The sequence below is a fragment of the Triturus cristatus genome, chromosome 6, assembly GCF_964204655.1.
Source record: "Triturus cristatus chromosome 6, aTriCri1.1, whole genome shotgun sequence".
In the NCBI taxonomy this organism is placed as follows: Eukaryota; Metazoa; Chordata; class Amphibia; order Caudata; family Salamandridae; genus Triturus; species Triturus cristatus.
Window position 1 is genome coordinate 724,927,364 of NC_140589.1, and position 18,077 is coordinate 724,945,440.

The following is an 18,077-nucleotide window of genomic DNA, read 5'->3' on the forward strand; positions in this document are numbered from 1 at the left end:
AAGTCTCACAGATGGACACTAGGAGCCCTTTGCCTCCAGCAGTTACTGATTCCTAGCCTGTTCCACAATTAGTCCTGGTACCTCTTAACTTTCCCAAGCCATCGTCGACCCCCACAGCAGATAGAGGCCCTCAAGGAGGGCATGCCTTCCACTGGAGTCCCTGCAGGCTCAGGGAGCCACAGTGATCTCCAGTCTCACATCTGCTGATGGGCCCATCCCTGGTGCCAACTATCCCTTAACAGTCACAAGCCCCTTGCTGACACTAATCCTGACATCCACTTCTGCCCAAGGGGTCCACACCAGTGCTGTCTGTACCTGCATCATTACCAACTCTGTTGGCATCTGTTCCATACCAGACCCGATGCCAACACTGATCTCTCACCCCAAACAGAAGTGACCCACACTTGACCTATATTACGCCGCGAAATCACTAAGGCACAGCCAAACATGAATCAACCTTACTCCCAGTGTCTTTCACTCGTCTAGTATTAAAAGAGGTAAGAAGCAGTGTTCAGCTCCAAATGCAGTCCAAGGCTCGCAGCTTCTTCCCATGATGGTGATGATGAGGAGGCGGGTAAACTGCTCTCCTCTCACAACTGATGAAGGACTTCAATTATACCTGTAGAATGAAAGTGGGCTAGATACTCCAGACACCTAGCTTTGCTTTCCACCTGATCCACCAATGGATGGAAGCGCTTCCTTCGGAGACGTGTACGCAGAGCAGCAGAAGTCCTAGACTCACAGCTGCCTACTGCTGAAACTTAATCAAATTAATCAAATTTACTTATGAAAATCCTCCAGCTCGGTCCATCATCCACTGAGCCCTACTGCCCTTCAATTAGACACTCACACACACTCTTATTGTCACTTAAATGAAACTATGCTTGACCCCTAGTCAGTTGACCCGTTGCCAGACGACCCAGACTTGTCTTTAGTGACCCAACATTCCTAAAGCATACCTGATGCTGGATAGTCTGGTGTGCAGGTGTCAGCCAGTAAAATGAATCCTAATGCCTTTCCTGCTACCATTCCAGGCAGCGAATTGTAAGTGCTTTTATACCTTCAGGAGAAAGCTGTTTTCTTTAGCCAAACTTTATGCTCACTCAATGGAATTTGGCATCTGACCATGTATCCCCACCCCTACTTTGTGGGACTTGGTCAGCACAATCTTGCCGGTTGTTCCAGAGGACCTCAGGGTACATTTTGCCTGAATTATTCAGGATGGTCAAGATGATGTAATGAATGGCCTGCATGCTGTCCTTTACACCAATGACACCATGGCCACTAGCGTAATGCTCAGGTGGCATGCCTGGATACATAAAACTTGATGAAACTTGTTTATTGGGGGATGGACATCCCCTTTGATGGCTCAAGACCTTTAACAGAGAAGGCAAACTCTGCTTTTGAGAGTAAGGAGGTCACCATTGTGACCAGTTCCCTAGGGTGGCTTTGGAAATTCAGGGGCTACTCATGAGGTCTAGCATACAGGCAATGACAACCTTCCCAACGAGTATAGCAACCTACTTTTGCCCTGCGACCACGCATGCCAAACCCCTCTGAGCCACAACCAGCTGGTTGAGGGCAGAATTTGTTTTTTCCTCCCTGACTGAAAATCTATCATGGTGGATCAATAGGTATTGCAGATCCTTCAAAGGGGCTATGGCCTACCATCTGTTTTAACACCCGCCCTTATCCACCCTGTGCCAGGACGTGTCTCACTAGACCATGCCAGAATTTTAATGCAGAAAGTCAACCGTCTTCTGGCCAGATATGATATTGGGAGGGTGCTGAAAGCAGAGCGAGGTGAAGGGTGTTGTTTTTGGTACTTCCTTGGGCTAATAAAGGATGGAGATCTCATACTCTTCTTAGATAGGCCAACTTCGGAATGACTTCTTGTGGAAGAACAAAGTCGGAATGCTAGTTCTGGCTCAGGTTCTTTCTACTCAGAACAGATGATACTGCATGGTGTCCTCAGACTTGAAGGATGTGTATTTTCATATACTTGTACTCTAATCCCACAGGAGCTACCTGCAATTCATTGTGGGGTCTGAACACTTCGAATTAGCCCTTTGACCTCACTTTGCCCCTCAGGTGTTCACAAAAGTGAAAGTAGTTGTTGCAGTCTCTCTTCGGAAGTCAGGGATACATGTACTCTAATACTTCGACAAATAGCTACTGAAGGCTGGCTCCCGAAGGAACTGAGAACCACCTCCGGATAACCATAGCCCTTTTGACATCTCTGGGGTTCTTCATCAGCGAATGAACGTTCCACCTGATGCCTATGCAGAAGATTCCCTTAATATTTACTATCTTAAGCTATTGCTATGATCACGATGAGTTGGGCTCTGTCCTGGGTCACAGTGAGTGGTTGTGAGACTTCTTGGGATCTTATACTCATGCATTATCGTTGTGTTGCTCACCAGATGGTACATGCAGGCCCTGCAGTGGATCCTTTGATTTCACTTGGTTCAGCATTTGGGCTGTATGTCTAACACTATCCTTATCTTGGGAGAGACAGCCTGGGAACTTTAGTGGTGGTAAGCGGACACAACCTGACTTGTGCTGGCTGATCTACACACCAATCTAATGGAGCTTTGGTCCATTCTGCTGGCTCTCCAAGCTTCCTTGTTACTGACCATCAAAGAAAGGATGGTGCAGGTTCTCATGGACAACACAATCACCATGTGCTACTGCAACAAGCATGGCGGGTAGGGTCCTTGGGCTTGTGCCAGGAGGCTTTGCGCCATTGAAGTTTGCTGAGCTAGCTGGATCTCTTCCTGGTGTCCAATCACCTGGCAGGGTCCCTAAATGCCAGAACAGACAAACTGAGGACATCTTCTGGACCATAAATGATATCTTCATCCTTACGTCTCAAAACATCTTTGAGCAGAATGGCTTACCCTGGCTGGGTGTTTTTTCATTGCTGAGAATGCGCAGTGCCATGATTATTGCGCACCGGAATTTCCATGAAGAGGTTCTCTGCAAGACGTGTTCTGCCTGTGGTGGAACACAGGTCTCCTGTACATGTTACTACCATTACCCATTTTGCCTTGAGTCCTGATGAAAGTCAGGACAGACTGTGCCGAGAAATTTTGGTTGCCTCAGATTGGGCCAGGAGAGTGTGGTACCCAGATATCTTTCCCTGAGCAAATGCAATCTGATTCGGCTACCCCTTCGGGAGGTCCTCCTGTCTCAGCAACAGGAAAGGGTCCTCAAGGCATATCTCCACAACGTACATCTCCATGTGTGGAGACTGGATGGTGGTATCTGAGCAGTTTTGATTTGCCATCAGAGATATGGATGTAATCCTTGCTGCCAGACATCCTTCAACCAATCTGTCTATTCTGAATTCTGGGAAAAGTTTGTGGTCTGGTATAGGGACTATAGACTTCATCCTCTGCAGGCAAGACTTTCTTAAATGTTGTTTGCTTTATCTTTGGCCCAGCAAGACTTTACAGCAGCACAGTTAAAGGTAACATATTGATAATTTTTGCTTTTTCGTGTTTGCTGGATCGACCTTCTGGTTTTAATAACTGATGTGATGCTTTTCCTGAAAGGACTCATATATATTTGTTTCCTCTGAAATCTTCCATAATCCATAATTCCTCGATGGGACCTTCATTTGGTTCGGACATTCGTCATGTGCATGCTTTTTGAGCATGTGAACTATTGTTCTTTGCGGCTCTTGACTTTTAAGACAGTATTCCTCATTATAATAACATCTGCACGTTGCGTAAGTGGGCTGCACTCCCTTCCAGATATATTGGTGCGGAGGACCCGGGACACCTTGCTGACTAAAGTGGTCTTTACCAATCTGTCACTCTACCTGCTTCTTTAGGTCTCGCCTGAGCCAGCGCTTTAGCGCTGCTCTGGCGAGAGCTATAGATAGCGGGTTTTGGGAGTGCAAACTAGTGCTTTTCGGGCCGCCAACTACAGTGCATGTGCGCCGGGCGCGCGCACCATTTGTCAGCCTGCTGATCACTTTGATATTCTCAGTGAGCCGCGCGGCCACTGAGAATATCAAAGCGGCCGCGAAAGTGATCACCATTTGCCAGCCCCTCCCTTATCCCACTTCCTGCTTGTTTTTTTGGGCTTACACTCTCCATGCCCTCTGGCTCCCTCGTGCTGCTTTACCCTTCCCTCTGCTTGTGCTTCCTATCTCCTCCCACTCCTGCTGTTCTTTCTTTTTTTTTTAAAGTCATTTTACTAAGCGCCAACGCGTACTGAAGGTATCGGAGCGCTTGCCTCTCATCTACTCCTTTTCTACGTTTTTCTATCCCCTCTGAGCCTCTTTTCACTTTATTTCACTCTTGCCTTTCGTTTGCTTTTTCGCCCTTCTGCATCTCCTCTTTCACCAGTTGTTGTGCCGGTTTCTGTGCCTTCTTAGCTATCTGCGCCTCTTTCCTCCATTCAGGCCTTCGGTCGTGCTCCCGACATCTCCCAACACATTTCCCCGCCTCCTTCCTTCTTATGCTCAGAGTTGTGCTCAGTATTTTGACCTCTATTTGCATGTTGCTCGTATTTTTTCCTCAGTAGCCCAATTTTGGGTAGACCATTTTCTTTCAGACATTCCATCGTACTTTTAAACAGCCCCAACTGCCTCCCATTCCCTTTCAATTTGTCCAAAGTCACAACTAAAAAAGCTGATACTTTTCATTAGGATTAAATGCGACCTAGCTTAAAATACTTTAAAAGTTTAGCAAAGGAGAGACACGCTGCCTTTTTATGCGACACAAAGCGCCTACGAATAGAAAAACAGCGCCTCCTTCTCTCGTTTGCTAAACTGCTACAGTATTTTATTCTACATCGTGTTTGTGGTTTATTAAAAAGTATGTACTTAATTATTCAGAATTTGACGTTTATCGCTGCATTTATGCGAATTAAAAGGCTGTGTCTTTTACAATTGTTTTTAGGGGCATCTGAAAAGTTGTGTCTTTTCTTTCAAATTTATGTTTTGAAATTGAAAATACTGTGTTTATAGGTATACTGTTCAAATAATGTGCTTGTCTATGTATCCAACGTTTGCAATTAAAAAACATAGATAAGAACTAAAACAAGCGCTGCCTTTTAGATGCTCTAAACGCACATTTTCCACCAAAACACGACTATTTACTCTGTAGAAACTAAAATATTTGTAAAACACACCAAACGTGGTTTTGTAGCTACATCAAACTTATTTGCAGCTGGTAAACTAGGGTCATATCTCGAGGGAAGCTTCCCATTCTGTAATTTCGGACAATTCCCTGAAGGGATACATTGCCAAACAAGAGCCTTATGCAGCTCACGAGAGTGATAGCAATCTTTATAGCTATGCGTGTGGTTTCACAACACAACCAGAAAGTATTTAGCTGTCTTCCAGCCCCCCCGCCCCCTCCCATCCCCCTTGTCGCACCCTTCTCACTTCCAATACAATAAGATCTCACTCAGCCTTTCCGAACAGCTTGCATGCTGGGAGCATCTCTCTTCCCCGATCAGAAACAATTTACGCAAACTATGTGCCTACACACTCGCTTTCCAACCTTCAAAAAGCCTTTATATTAGAAACAAATAGGATGCACAGTTCCATGTAGTTATATCAAACCATCTCAACAGGCACACAAGCATACCATAAATAAAAGAAGCATTTGCAATGCAATAGGTCTCGTAGTTACACGAGTTAAAGCTATTAGCATTGTAAATGACAATGCCAGTAGGCATTGTTATTTGCAATGTCAATAGCTCAAACTCGCGTAAATGCGAGACCTAATGCATTGCAAATGCTTGTTTTCTCTTCCCCTCATTCGTCGAAAGAGTAAGAGAGACTTCATTAGCTTGTCAGCTTGACCCCAAGAGAGTATTGTGTTGGTGATCAGCTCTTTGTGGGATTTGCTGGTGTAGAAAAAGGGAACGGCAGTGCAGCAAAAGACACTGACGAAATTGATCATCCAGTATATAAAAATGTGTTATTTTCTAAAAAGCAACAAGCGCAGGCCCTCAAGCTCATTTCAACAGAGCTAAGGCCGCCATAATCGCATTAGCAACATGTGTTTCTGAGATATTCATCTGCCAGACTGCAGCATGGGTGCACACATTTCCCAAGTGCAATTGGCTTGACAACCAGGCCTACAGAGATGGCCAATTTGCCTGCTCTGTCCTGCAGGATTGTTTTAATTTGATTCTACTGCTCAGACCCTACACCTAATGGGAGGTACTGCTTGGGTATCTATTCCACAGGTGAGGAATCTACGGTTAGAAGTATGCATCAGAAGAGTAAGTAACTTTTCTTTGCTAACGCTCTTTTTGGTGGATACTCTAATCGCAGATTCTTCACTGTCTTCCCACCTCCCCATTCTGTGTAGTGGATATCTGCACATTTTAGAGGTCCCAAGACCGGCACACTGTTGAATGCAATTTGCCGCAGTTGATCAGCTTCTGAGGACATGGAAATAGAAAATTTCAAAAACTTCTGTCAGCGCGCAGTGGCTCCACTTAGTCACGTACGTGAGCGGTGCAAGCCCACAGCGGAGACATGTGCCACCACCTGGCAGCGTGCTGCAGCTATTGCTTGAAAATCTCCAGATTCAGGATGGCGCCTCAGAATATTTTAAAGGGGAGGGACCTGTAGTTAAATAGAGCATCCACCAGAAAGAGCATTACCAAAGCTAAGCAACATGATATTTACAGCTATTGTAGCTGAAGGTCGAATTAGATCTTTGTTTTCCCCAACTTATCAAATCTTGTCTGCCCCAAAGAGCTCAACAACAGGGGTTGGCTGGTGCAGTTCCTCTCCTAAAGAGGAGGTGCAGATAGAGATAGTTCTGAAGGCAGCACTGTCTGTACTCTCTGCTCGACTCCAACTTATTTGTTGCATGCAGAGAGACGTCCGAATGCAGCAATTGAAATGCCGAGCTGGCTGGTGGAGCATGGAGGAGCCCTTGGAGCAGCACTAGGTTATGGTCCTGGTCCCAGGTTTCAGTAGAACCTCTGACTCCCAAGGTGACGATAGAAGGTGAAGCCTACCTGTAAGATCCAGGAGGCACAAGCAAGAGCCGAGCCATAGAGAGGAAATCTGACCTGTGCCCCCCTTGTTTCAGCCACAGAATTGTTCAGCATAAAAAGTTCAGTATTGCCGCTTTGGCTGTCTCGAAGTATGTGGAGCACAGAAGGTAATGGTTTCACTACCAGGCACTCAGCGTGTGGTATCTGAATCCACAAGTGGTGCTCTTACCTGGGAAGCGAAGAATGAAACTTTTTTGGGTGATTTGCCAATGCTGCGGATTTTGTGATATCTTTTTCCCCTCACACTCCACCTCCCACCTGTGTTCCCTGCCTGTTTCTCATCCAGACCGGTGCTCCCCACGTGTACCTTTCCCAGTCAAGTAACTAACAACATTATGATGGAAAAAAAATCCTTCATAACTCCCTATACTCTCTTCATCCCCAATAATCATGGAATGCTAACCAGGAAACAGCAACATGTATTCCTGCTGAAGTGTGTTTGAAACACCCACTTCTGCTGTATTCATTTAAAGTGCCGATGCCCTTTGTTGAAGAATCTGGTTGAATTGTCTCAAAGCACTTTCTATCCTCTCACACAACAATCGTTTGAACACCAAGATCTAAGAAAATACCGAAGAACCTCATTAAAACTCGAGATCTGCAGAGTGTTACTTTGAATGGGAGAGCTTGTAAAATGTCCTGTAAATATTGGAACAGATTGAATTGTTCAGTATCATGGAGGAGCACTGGTTTGCAGCAGGCTACTCAGTCATAACTACTGTATGTGTGGCTAACGGTGCGGTGCTCCTAGGAGGTGTAGGCAGTGCTTAATTTGAGCCATCACTCATTTTTGGGGACCGGCACTTATTTTCCTTCATCAGACATTTGTGAAAAACGAACGAAGTAGAAAGACGGAGGAAGAATCACAAACCGTCAAAAAAGGAGAAGGCAGGAACGTACAAAAGTGAGAAAATGGGGCATGGAGTGTCTGGTAGAGGATTAAAGAGGCATGAGGTTGATTTAGGACTAGGCAGCTTTGGTACACTGTGCACTAACATTTAATTAGAACATTTGAATGTTGGAAGCTCCAATGAAAACAACAGAGTGCTCTGGGCTTATAATGGCTGGTATAAGCCCGGAGCTCCAACATTCCAATGCTGCTTTGTGGCTGTGAACAAAGGCTTCAGCGGGCCTTAGGGGACTTCAATCCCCTCGGCTTCCTGAAGCCTTTGTTTAATTTGTTAGAACATTCTACCCTCTGCAGAATGTTCTAATAGCCTTATAGCCCTTCGCAGCAGGGCTATACCGGCTATTAAAGTCCCGCTGCCTTGTTAAAGTCCCTCACCTTAGGCTCGGGCCTTTAACGCTGCAGCGGGCTTTTAACAGTCGGTATAGCCCGCTACAGCGGGCTATAAGGCTATATTGAACCCCCCGTGGGGTTCTGAGCAGAGCTTTGAGCACTGACTTATTGTTTTACACATTTAGCACCGGGCATGGGTATTGTGTTAGTGAAAAACGTCTGGCGAAAGATACAAGATCACATTCATAGTTTAGGTGGAAATAACTAAAAAAAAAAAAAAAAAGTCGTAACTGTTCACCATTTTTAGGTCTGGAGCTAGCCAAGCCCATGGCAAGCCCTCTTCATCAATTGTCTCTTATTGTGCCATTCCCATTTTCCTTCTGTCCACTACTGCATACAGCTTTGGGCAAAGGGTCAGGCTGCTTCGCCCATTGGCTAACTTGACTGTGAGTGGCAGCATTCTGCCCCTCCACAAGGAGAGCATCCACATACAGAGTAGATCCTATCAATGCCAGGGACTCCTCCATCTTGAGAGCATCTCTTTGGTGGGGGTGCGCTGGCCATTTGGACCCTCTGGCATCCCCCCTACAGGAGGTTGCAGTTGTATGCATCATCTGCCAGACGCGGGCCCCCTGACTCCCCTCAAAATCAGCCCCTCGGCTTGCAGCGAGAGACATCCTGGAGGTTTCAAAGCAGTCCTGATATCACTTCAGTACTGCTCCAAGTATAAGCGGGTCATATTTGGATGCACTGTCCTGGTCTGCCTTGGGTGCTTAACGTATCCTACTATGGCAGATAGGTGTTTGTGGTTTACACGTCAAGTACTGCACCTAGGAGCTAGATATATTTATGGGGCTGATAGGAATGTGCTCAAGTGGTATTGTTAGCATAGTAACTATGGTATGGCAACCTCACTTGGGTGCCATTGTGAGAGACACTTCTGCCAGGAAAACTTTGGGATCTGAAGTTCTACTACGTTCATGGATTTCAGGGTTTGAGTAAGCTTCTGTTCTGTCAGAGGCCTCTTCAGTTCCAAGCATTCCTCATCGCAGCGGCCTGTCATAGTAGGTCTATCAGTATCTCCGCCATTATGTCTTGATCTATGCCGCGGTGCTTTATAAAATTCTCAATAGTACATGGCAAATGCTGTAATGGAGTGTAGGTCTAGAGTTTTGTGACGCTCTATTCTGTAATTCATGGGCTGAATTGTATCCTTACTGCTTCATTACCAGCCATTAAAATTGCATTGTCACTTAGTTGATATATGTGTCATTGTGACACTAACGAGATCGTCCTGGCTGCATCTACTAGCATTTCTCTAATAGAGGAAGTTTTATGTCTGCATACAAATGTGTCTTCATCATGTTATGCGTTTTGTGACTGAACTGTTGTAGAACGAGGCCTATATCAACTCTGCAAAGTATGAGGCAAAAGTGTAGCTCTTACGCTTCGCCGCTCTTGACAAGTGCGGTTCCTGTTGGGATGTTTAACATTTGGTATTTTCCGTGCCGCATGAAGGGCTTGGTCCGGCTCACTGTTACCTATGAGATTGGATGAATGTTTGGCTTCCAGGCGCTGTCTCCAGATCAATCACATTTAATTACTCTGAAGCTGTTAGTGAGGTGCATTTAAAGAAGATTTATTGAGTATTCTGGAGGGCCTCTACTAATGGTGATTGGATATAGTCTTCATGTGAATCTACAGCAAATCTACACATCTTGTAACCCCTTCAGCTAAAGTCATTTTTCTTTCTTTCATATGTGGAAATAGGCTTACCAAGGACTAATTTTAGAGTTCACTATACCATTATCATCGAAATCATTGCATTTATGTAGCTTGCACTGCGGTTCAGGGTATAGAAATATTTACTCACCTGTCGCACACCCATGGGTAGGACCTTTTTGTTTAAGGGGAATATTTCTTCTTGTACTCCATTATGTGGCTAGGAGCCAGGCTTTTGTGTTATTATACTACATTTCTAGTCAGGAAATAAGGACATGAGAGAGCATTGCTAAATCTAGTTCATTGCTGAATCGTTTTTCTCTTAAATTAGGTAGAATGATTGCACCTACTTTTCAGCTCACAAAATGCAGGCATATTGGTAATGTGCTTAAGTTATTAGTCACTAAAAAAGATTGTTGAAATCTTCATACTTCCCTGCTCTGCAAGGCAATGAGGTGGAAGCAGTGATGAGATATAGGGACATGGTCTACATTTAGGTTTTAACATTGACTAGTATTCTATTTTCCTTTCAGATAAATTTGACCAGTTTTGGGCCATAAATCGAAAACTCATGGAGTACCCAGCAGAAGAGAACGGATTTCGATATATCCCATTTAGAATATACCAGGTAAGGTACTAAAGAGATCTGTATACACAATGGCGAGAACCAGGATATGTTTTAAATTCTTGGTGGATACAAGTGATTAGTAGTAGCCGCTTACTACCCGGGCAAAGAATTGCCTTGAGGTCAATGGCGACTTTTGGGAGAGCAATAGCATTGTAAGGTAGTATTCTTGTTTTCTGACTTATCAGATGTGTAATATATATTTCAGGTATGCTATTAAATTAGGAACATGGTGTTTAATAATTTTCACTCGTATGCCATCACGTTGCAGTCATTTTGAAATTGGTTATATGTGATACTGCACTGGCTGTTAGCATATATAGGGATGTACAGCCCTATAAACAATAAGGTAGAAATCGCAGCCCTCCTTTAATCTCTCCTTTCCATTTGCAAATATTTTAAAGTTTTTGGTGACTTTAACTAACGCTGGTCACAAACTCAAGAAATTTGATTCAAATAGCAGATTTGCATGCACAGTATGAAGAACCTCTATGAATAGGTGTGGCAGATTTGCACATTTGCCAGAAAGACTGTTTGTCCCTCCACCTCCATGAAATATGCAGTTTTCCTTCCCCACCATGGAAATTCATTTGTTTTGGTCTTTTGAATGAGTAGTTTATGAACATTTCAAGGGTAGAAAATGACCTACTAAGTTTGGAAATTTAGAACTTGCAAGTGTTTATTTAATTTTGTGGTTTTCTCTCAAGCACCCTTTCCCCACCACTGTCTCTAAACGTGGTACCGTAGGTAACCTGCTGTACTAGTACGTTGTGTTTAGTATTAAGTTATTTTGGGTACAAACTAAACAGATTTCGATTGTGTTAATGATATGTGTGTTCATGCCAACACATGGCTTGGTTTTGCACTGAAGTTCTTAACAGCTGCGCCAAAATGTTTGAGAGTTGGGCCCATAATCCTTATATAGAATGAAGTTATATAGAATGAAATAATTCACAACAACTTGCTCCAAGTTAGATTCTAAAGGCTGTTAAATCCGCTTTTCCAGTTAGTTCTAACCTTAGGATTCAAGTACTGGGAGAGCAAATGGGTATGGCATCGGAAAACATGCTATGTCGTTATTTATTATTTTATTTTTTGGCGGGCACATATAATACAGATCAAACGCGGCTTAAAAGTGGCAGACATATGTAAGCAAAGAAAAATAACTTAAATGGGCACTCCATTTCCGACGGCTATGCTCATGTTGTAAAGGAAAATGCCATCACTCGATGCCGAAAAAGCAGTAGATGAAGTGGGCTGACGTCTTTGAGCCATGCTGTATTCAGTGCGGGGTGCAATCAGATTATGAATGAAACTGAAGCATTCCAGTGGATGATGAGCAAGCCTGTAAATGCATGTATATGCGTATTTATTTTTATTATGGGTTTTATTGACAATTTGAGGCTGACGAAGCAGCTAAATCTGTGTCTAGGTCAGATAAACGGCCCAGCCCTTCATGACATTTCATAGTCAAGCCCTTTTTGCTAAATACAGTTGTGCAAGCCACCTTTTTTGTCCTTTTAATTTATTTTTTAGTTTGCGTTTTTTAGTTAGCAAAAAACAATATGATTGTGTTGTTAGATTGAGTATGTGCTCCATAGGTTGAAAGCAAATGTATGCATCTCTGTTTTTTAATAGAAAGAGCCAGAGCTGAGAAACATTTTTTAACAGTTTTTTTCAACGTATAATAGAAGGCATTATTGACATAGGACAGGCATCCTTGATGCTGTGGTGTGCATCCATAACCTATGACTGTAACACCTGGGCGTTTAAAGCAGAATCTGTCATTGCGAGGGTTTGTACTTGTGAGCTCTCAATGAAAAGGACAAGCTGATGTTTGAGGACTCTTATTTCCTAAACATGAAGACTGATATTTTATAGGCATATATTATGGGGTTTTTTTCTTTGAAAAAGTGAGTTTTTTTGTCCAAAATGAATTTGATAAAGAAATGTGTATTTTCAGAAATAGATATGCTGCTGAAGATAAAAGGTTGCAATTCCAAAACACATTTAAAGTTGATATATATTTTTATTTTTTATTTTTTTTTATTAGCATTTTAAATGTGTACAAATCAAAAACAACCATAACCGTTTTGGTCACAGTACAACAGCATCCTTCAACCAGTCTTAGTGATCCATCCCTATTCAACGGCCCTCTATGCCCTCCGCCCAGCAATGCAGTAGAAACAATCATTCAGTTCACTTGATGCAGATTCAGGTATTGGGTTAGATACTTCCAATAATCTCTTGGCTTCGATCTGGTAGGAAGTTCTTCTTCATAGGTCTTTAAGGTATCCCTACAGTACGTTAAGTCAGCAATCCAGTCTTTGGGTTTCGGAATCTTCCTGCTATTCCAGCAGAGCGAGACCCTCCGCTTGGCCATGAGTAACGAAATCACACAGAATTTACGCTTTAGGGTTGTCACCCCCGGCATCAGTCCCAAGAGTTGATATTTGATAGATAATTCAAGCTAAGTTGAAAGGACGCATTCCCGTGCTTATGTCCTTTGCTGCTGATGGCATGTGTTACTTTGGCTGTTATTCCTTTAGTCAGATGGAGACATTTAATATTGATACGCTTTTAAGTAGCATTTCTGGTGGTAGCCTTGTCCGAAATGCTTGGGTGGTCCCTACTTATAGTCGTTCTCCTTAGGGTGGTCCTAGTGTAACTTTGACGTATCTTGTCATTAATTTACAGTGATAAAATCTGCTGGTAGATTGAGAGGACTTTTACTGAGTAGAAGTTGCTGTCACAGAAAAGGTTGGAGACCCCTGCTCTAAGCTGTTCCGCCCAATCCATAGAATGTTGATACAGCAGTCAACACAGTCTTCTCCAGGTGTGGACTCGTCTGCTGTCCTGACTGCACCCATGTCAGAGGAGCAGAATGAACGTCCCATTTTTAATTACACTGCTTGTAATGTACCCATTAGGCACCCATCTTACTCTCCCAGCATCACGCAGTGCAGGAGAGGTGGTGCAAACTTCTCTGTCTTGATTATTGCCTCCTTTGCAAACACTCCTCAAATGAGAATCATTGTTTGCAGTCTGCTCAAGTAGATCTCATTTTCAGGGGGGGCACTATGTTGTGCTCATTCCTTCCAGATCATGTTTTCTGCATTGAGCTCTCTTAGAGCACATCTGCCTTGTCCCAACCACGCACATGTACCTTCCATTTATGATACCTGAACTGCAGATAAACTACTATATTTCATTTGTCTATATTTGAAAAGCTAAATAAACATTTGTCAGGAATTGGATAAAAGAAAATGAATGAGTAAAAAATGAGCGACTACAAGTACGTACCAAGAAGCAAGAAACAAACAGAAAAGAAGCCACAATTACTGCCCATGGTTCAGAATTCAGAAGAAATCTGGTGTAAATGTTGTCACACAGTCCTCTAGCTTGATGGGCTTAGACGGCCTGGTGGTCTACACTGGCTGTGGTGCTCTTTGCAGGGCTACTTTGTCATGTGCTATTTACGGTGACTAAACTGCAGAAAAATTTGCTGAGTACCATAATGTGAAGCTTAACATGCATAGATAAAGAACTACACTTCCTTATCCTTACTGAAGCCACAGTCTTGAAGCTGCCTTTTGTTTAAGTTCAAGTAAACAACGTTTGCAAATGCCCATCTTAGATGACTTGCCATTCCAAAAGATAAGCCAGCGTGACGGTCCAGAGTCACGGAGCAGATGCTCTGACCCTGAAAATATAGGAGGCCAGGTCCAAAAGAATCAAAAATTATTTGCCATTTCATTCAATGTCAGACCAAAATCTTCTCCTTCCTCTAATGCAGTCACTTACCACTGGATCTATATAGGCCACATGCATTCCTGTTCTTAGGGCAAATGCGATATTCACACGAACCCTTCTCATGCAAAACTTATTTGCTCTCATTTTCGATGGGAGTTGTTTCTTTTGCAGCATCCGTGGTGTGCCATATAAAGGTGGGTAGACGAGAGCTCACCTTCATCTCTCGGAAGTCATCCGCAAACCTCTAAATGAGTTACATCTTGTTAGATATGTTGGAGACTGCAGACTTCTCGGGTTCCTTCCCCTCTTGCACATCTACTTCTCTGATAATTCAGAGGATAGGGAGACTCGTATAATCAGGTGTTCTCTGTCTTCTGTACTCTTGCTCAGAAGAGGGACCAGTCTTCTAAAATACCAATATCTTCTCTGTATAGCTCCCCAGTATCTCCATTCTGATGTATTTGCCAACATGGGATGCTCCTTCAGTAAATCCATGTCTCCCTTGATAGCGGTCTAATGCTGTACAGGAGCAGGTTTGACTGGAAATCTCTTCTTTAAAAGCACTTCCACTGGTACTTCTGTCAACTGTTTCAACCGTCACAGGTGGCACAATGGCAGTCTATATAGCGAGAGACACTTGGCTAGGACCAGATTCTACTATTGGAGATGTTGCTATAGCCATGTTAGAAGGGAAATCGCTTCTTTAGGTGTGTTTGGACCACTTGTGCATATGTCTGCTTCAGCCTCTTCTTTTACAAAAGACAGTGTGCCTTTATTCATTTACTTCAATATTTAAGGTCAACTGAGGTATTCAGCCAATTAGCAGAAATGTTCCCCTTTTCAAATGTTTGGTAGTGTTGTCATTGCTGCAAGATTTCGCACCAGTGTCAGTGTCTCCTCATCTAGAGGGGTTGGATTGTTGTTGAACTTCTCTGACCCCACCCCCCTGTGTCCTTTATGGTAGCTGCCATAAGTAAACATGCCAGTTCTTCACCATAGCAGCTGTGCCAGCTGTCTTTCTGATTTGCAAATGACGAACAGGGGAAGAAAGCGCTTTGCCCAATAGTCAACCTGCACTTTAGTTGTCTATCATTGTCCTTCCCAGGTAGCTAGGTCACATTATGGTTTTGGCTTACAGTGATAGAAACTATCACTCAACCCTCCCCACCAGTCCTATGCCTCAGAGGGCTTATTCAGGTTCGTAAAAAGGAGAAATAGTAGCCGAATCCAACCTGGGGGTTAAATAAAAACTGGGCAATAGCACTTTGATTTCAGGAGGAACCCTTCTTACGTCATACATAAATAAATGGGTATTCCATTTGTGGATGCCAGACTGCCCCCCGTGAATGAGTTACAATTTATTTATATTTTCGTTAAAGGGGAACGAAGTGCCTTGCTTTAATGGCTGTCACCATCATAGTTAAGGGGGCTGTGAAGTGGAAAATGGATTTAGCTTCTGAGGGAAGCCATCTAAACCTCATTTGAGGCGCACTTTCGCAAGGTTTGGCCTCTACTTCATATAAATGTATAGAAAAACTTACATGTTGTGCAAGTAGAAGCTAACATGAGCTAGTGCAGCTAAGATAATCTACTGTGCTAGTCATTGCATAACAATATAGAGCACACATATGTCACGACCACCAGTATTAATAAGGATTTGCTCTGTCAAACCCCCAGATTCCCTGATCACACAACCTCAAGAGCACTAGTAGGAATACAATGCTGTAGCGAAATGGTTTGGGTGACACAGGGCAACAAAATAAGGATAAGAAGGGAAAATGGAGATCCTCCCACAGCTAAACACAACAATCCTTTAAAATGGGCGAATTGGATATGATCACTGTATATACAATAGTATAGATACTGTTTTAAAACTTATTAATAGCTCCCTTAACCTCCATCATAACTTGGCAACTGCTGGTTCTAGACGATGCATTGTGATTGGTTTAGTAGTAACGGAGATTAACAAATACTTATGGCTGTCTTAGAGGCCAGATTGTATTCCATTGCCACACTTCCATCGGCCTGGGGTCCCACCACCTTCCCCATCCTCCCTCCCCATGTATGAGATGCTGAACCACTCCTAGTCTCTCAGACACCCTGCTTATTAAAAGGGTTGGAGACTTCCAAATCAAAGCATTTATATCGAGCACGCCAATATTGAATGTGGACTAAAGTGGTGGTTTACAAATTAAGACCTAGTGGGTTGGGAATATTGTTGCTTGTCATGTAATTTTGTTGTGGTGGGTGCAGTATTCTCAGATTGCCCCCGCGTTTTTGCTCATGCGTTCCATAGGTGCAAATAAACATAAAGGTAAAAACAAATAGTAATTTTGTCACTACACGCGTACGCTCCTGCATAAAATAGGTAGGTCGGACACACCATTCTGCCTTCGCCAATGTGGTGAGCCAGGCACCTTCCTACATACGATTTGGCAATGCCCGAAGATAGTTAAATATTGGAGGGCGGTTATGCGCACAATCTCACAAGTCACGGAGGTCACGTTTCTACCAGAACCAAAGAGATGCATACTTAACATCTGGGAGCCCACAGATCTCAATAACATGACTGTGGCAAAGAGCAACATAGCTCAACGCTGGCGATCCCGACAGGTCCCTGCCCTTTCCCAGTGGTGTTGCGACATGGACAGTATAATGGTGGTTGAAAAGTCAGTATATATCCATAGAGGATGCCCCAAGAAATGGACGCAGATATGGGGCAGGTGGAATGCTTATCGTGGACATATCGGTGAACCCCCACAAATGGACTTATCGTTAGAAGTGAGTGATTGGTGTACCTAACACCGAATGATATGGACAGCACCAACAACCTCTGTTGTCTCCCGACGACGGACACAATGGAACCTTTCTGGTAAACTAGCAGTCATACGCTTGATAAGTACTGTACAGTCACAGCATATATGCACTATTGAAAAGTTTATTAATGATAATGCTTTGTTAATAACAAAATGCTAATAAAAATATTTACAAAAAAAACAAACAATAATAATAATTTTGTGGCTTGGCAGGAAAAAGTATGGGCTCACCCTAGAGGGATTGCTAAATCAAGCCAAATAAAACACAGCGCTTGTTTCTTTTCAGGTCTTATGGACTGGTCGGATCTCCATAGATACACAAAATATTTGATAGAATGTGAAACAAATAGAATTTGTCTCCTTCAGTATTAAAAAAGTGGTACAGTATTCAAGTGTTTTCTGCACTTGAATTATGTGCTGTCAGAACCCAGTCTGTTTGCATCGGAGCACACTGCTGGAACCATAGCTCCCTGCAGTACTTCAAAGCCATCAGAATGGTTTAAACAGAAACACATACTAACTGGTGCAAAAGCACCCAAATCAGATTGGTTGAAATAACTTCTTGATTCAGCCATTCGAATATTTTGTATTGCAACTAATTAGACTTGTTTTCTGTATTTAGGCCTCGCTGCTTTAAAGTATCTCTGGTGATTCTCACATCTTGTTTGAAAAACTTTGAGGTCCAATTCGGTGCAGGTTTTTGTTTGTAGGAGGGGCACCACAGCGTCTGGGTAGACACCCACAGTTCATTGCCACAGTGGGACATTTTGTATGCCAGTAGATGTGGATTTAAGTTTTCCACATGGTGGAGCCGTCCTGAAGTTCATAACTGCAAACACAGTAGAAGAGGCTCAGCCCAATGTTAGTCCAAATTAGTACAGAA

The 18,077-nt window shown here is 43.3% G+C and overlaps 1 protein-coding gene across 6 annotated transcripts in view; it reads left to right on the plus strand.

The window, feature by feature from the left end:
* ATG5 (autophagy related 5) overlaps positions 1 to 18,077 on the plus strand; it is a 443,620-nt gene that overhangs the window by 183,168 nt on the left and 242,375 nt on the right. For all 6 annotated transcript variants that reach the window (XM_085611241.1, XM_085611240.1, XM_085611238.1 and 3 more), the window contains exon 6: positions 10,534 to 10,628. In XM_085611241.1, the coding sequence (XP_085467367.1) occupies positions 10,534 to 10,628 (95 nt within the window). The remainder of the gene's footprint in view (positions 1 to 10,533; positions 10,629 to 18,077) is intronic.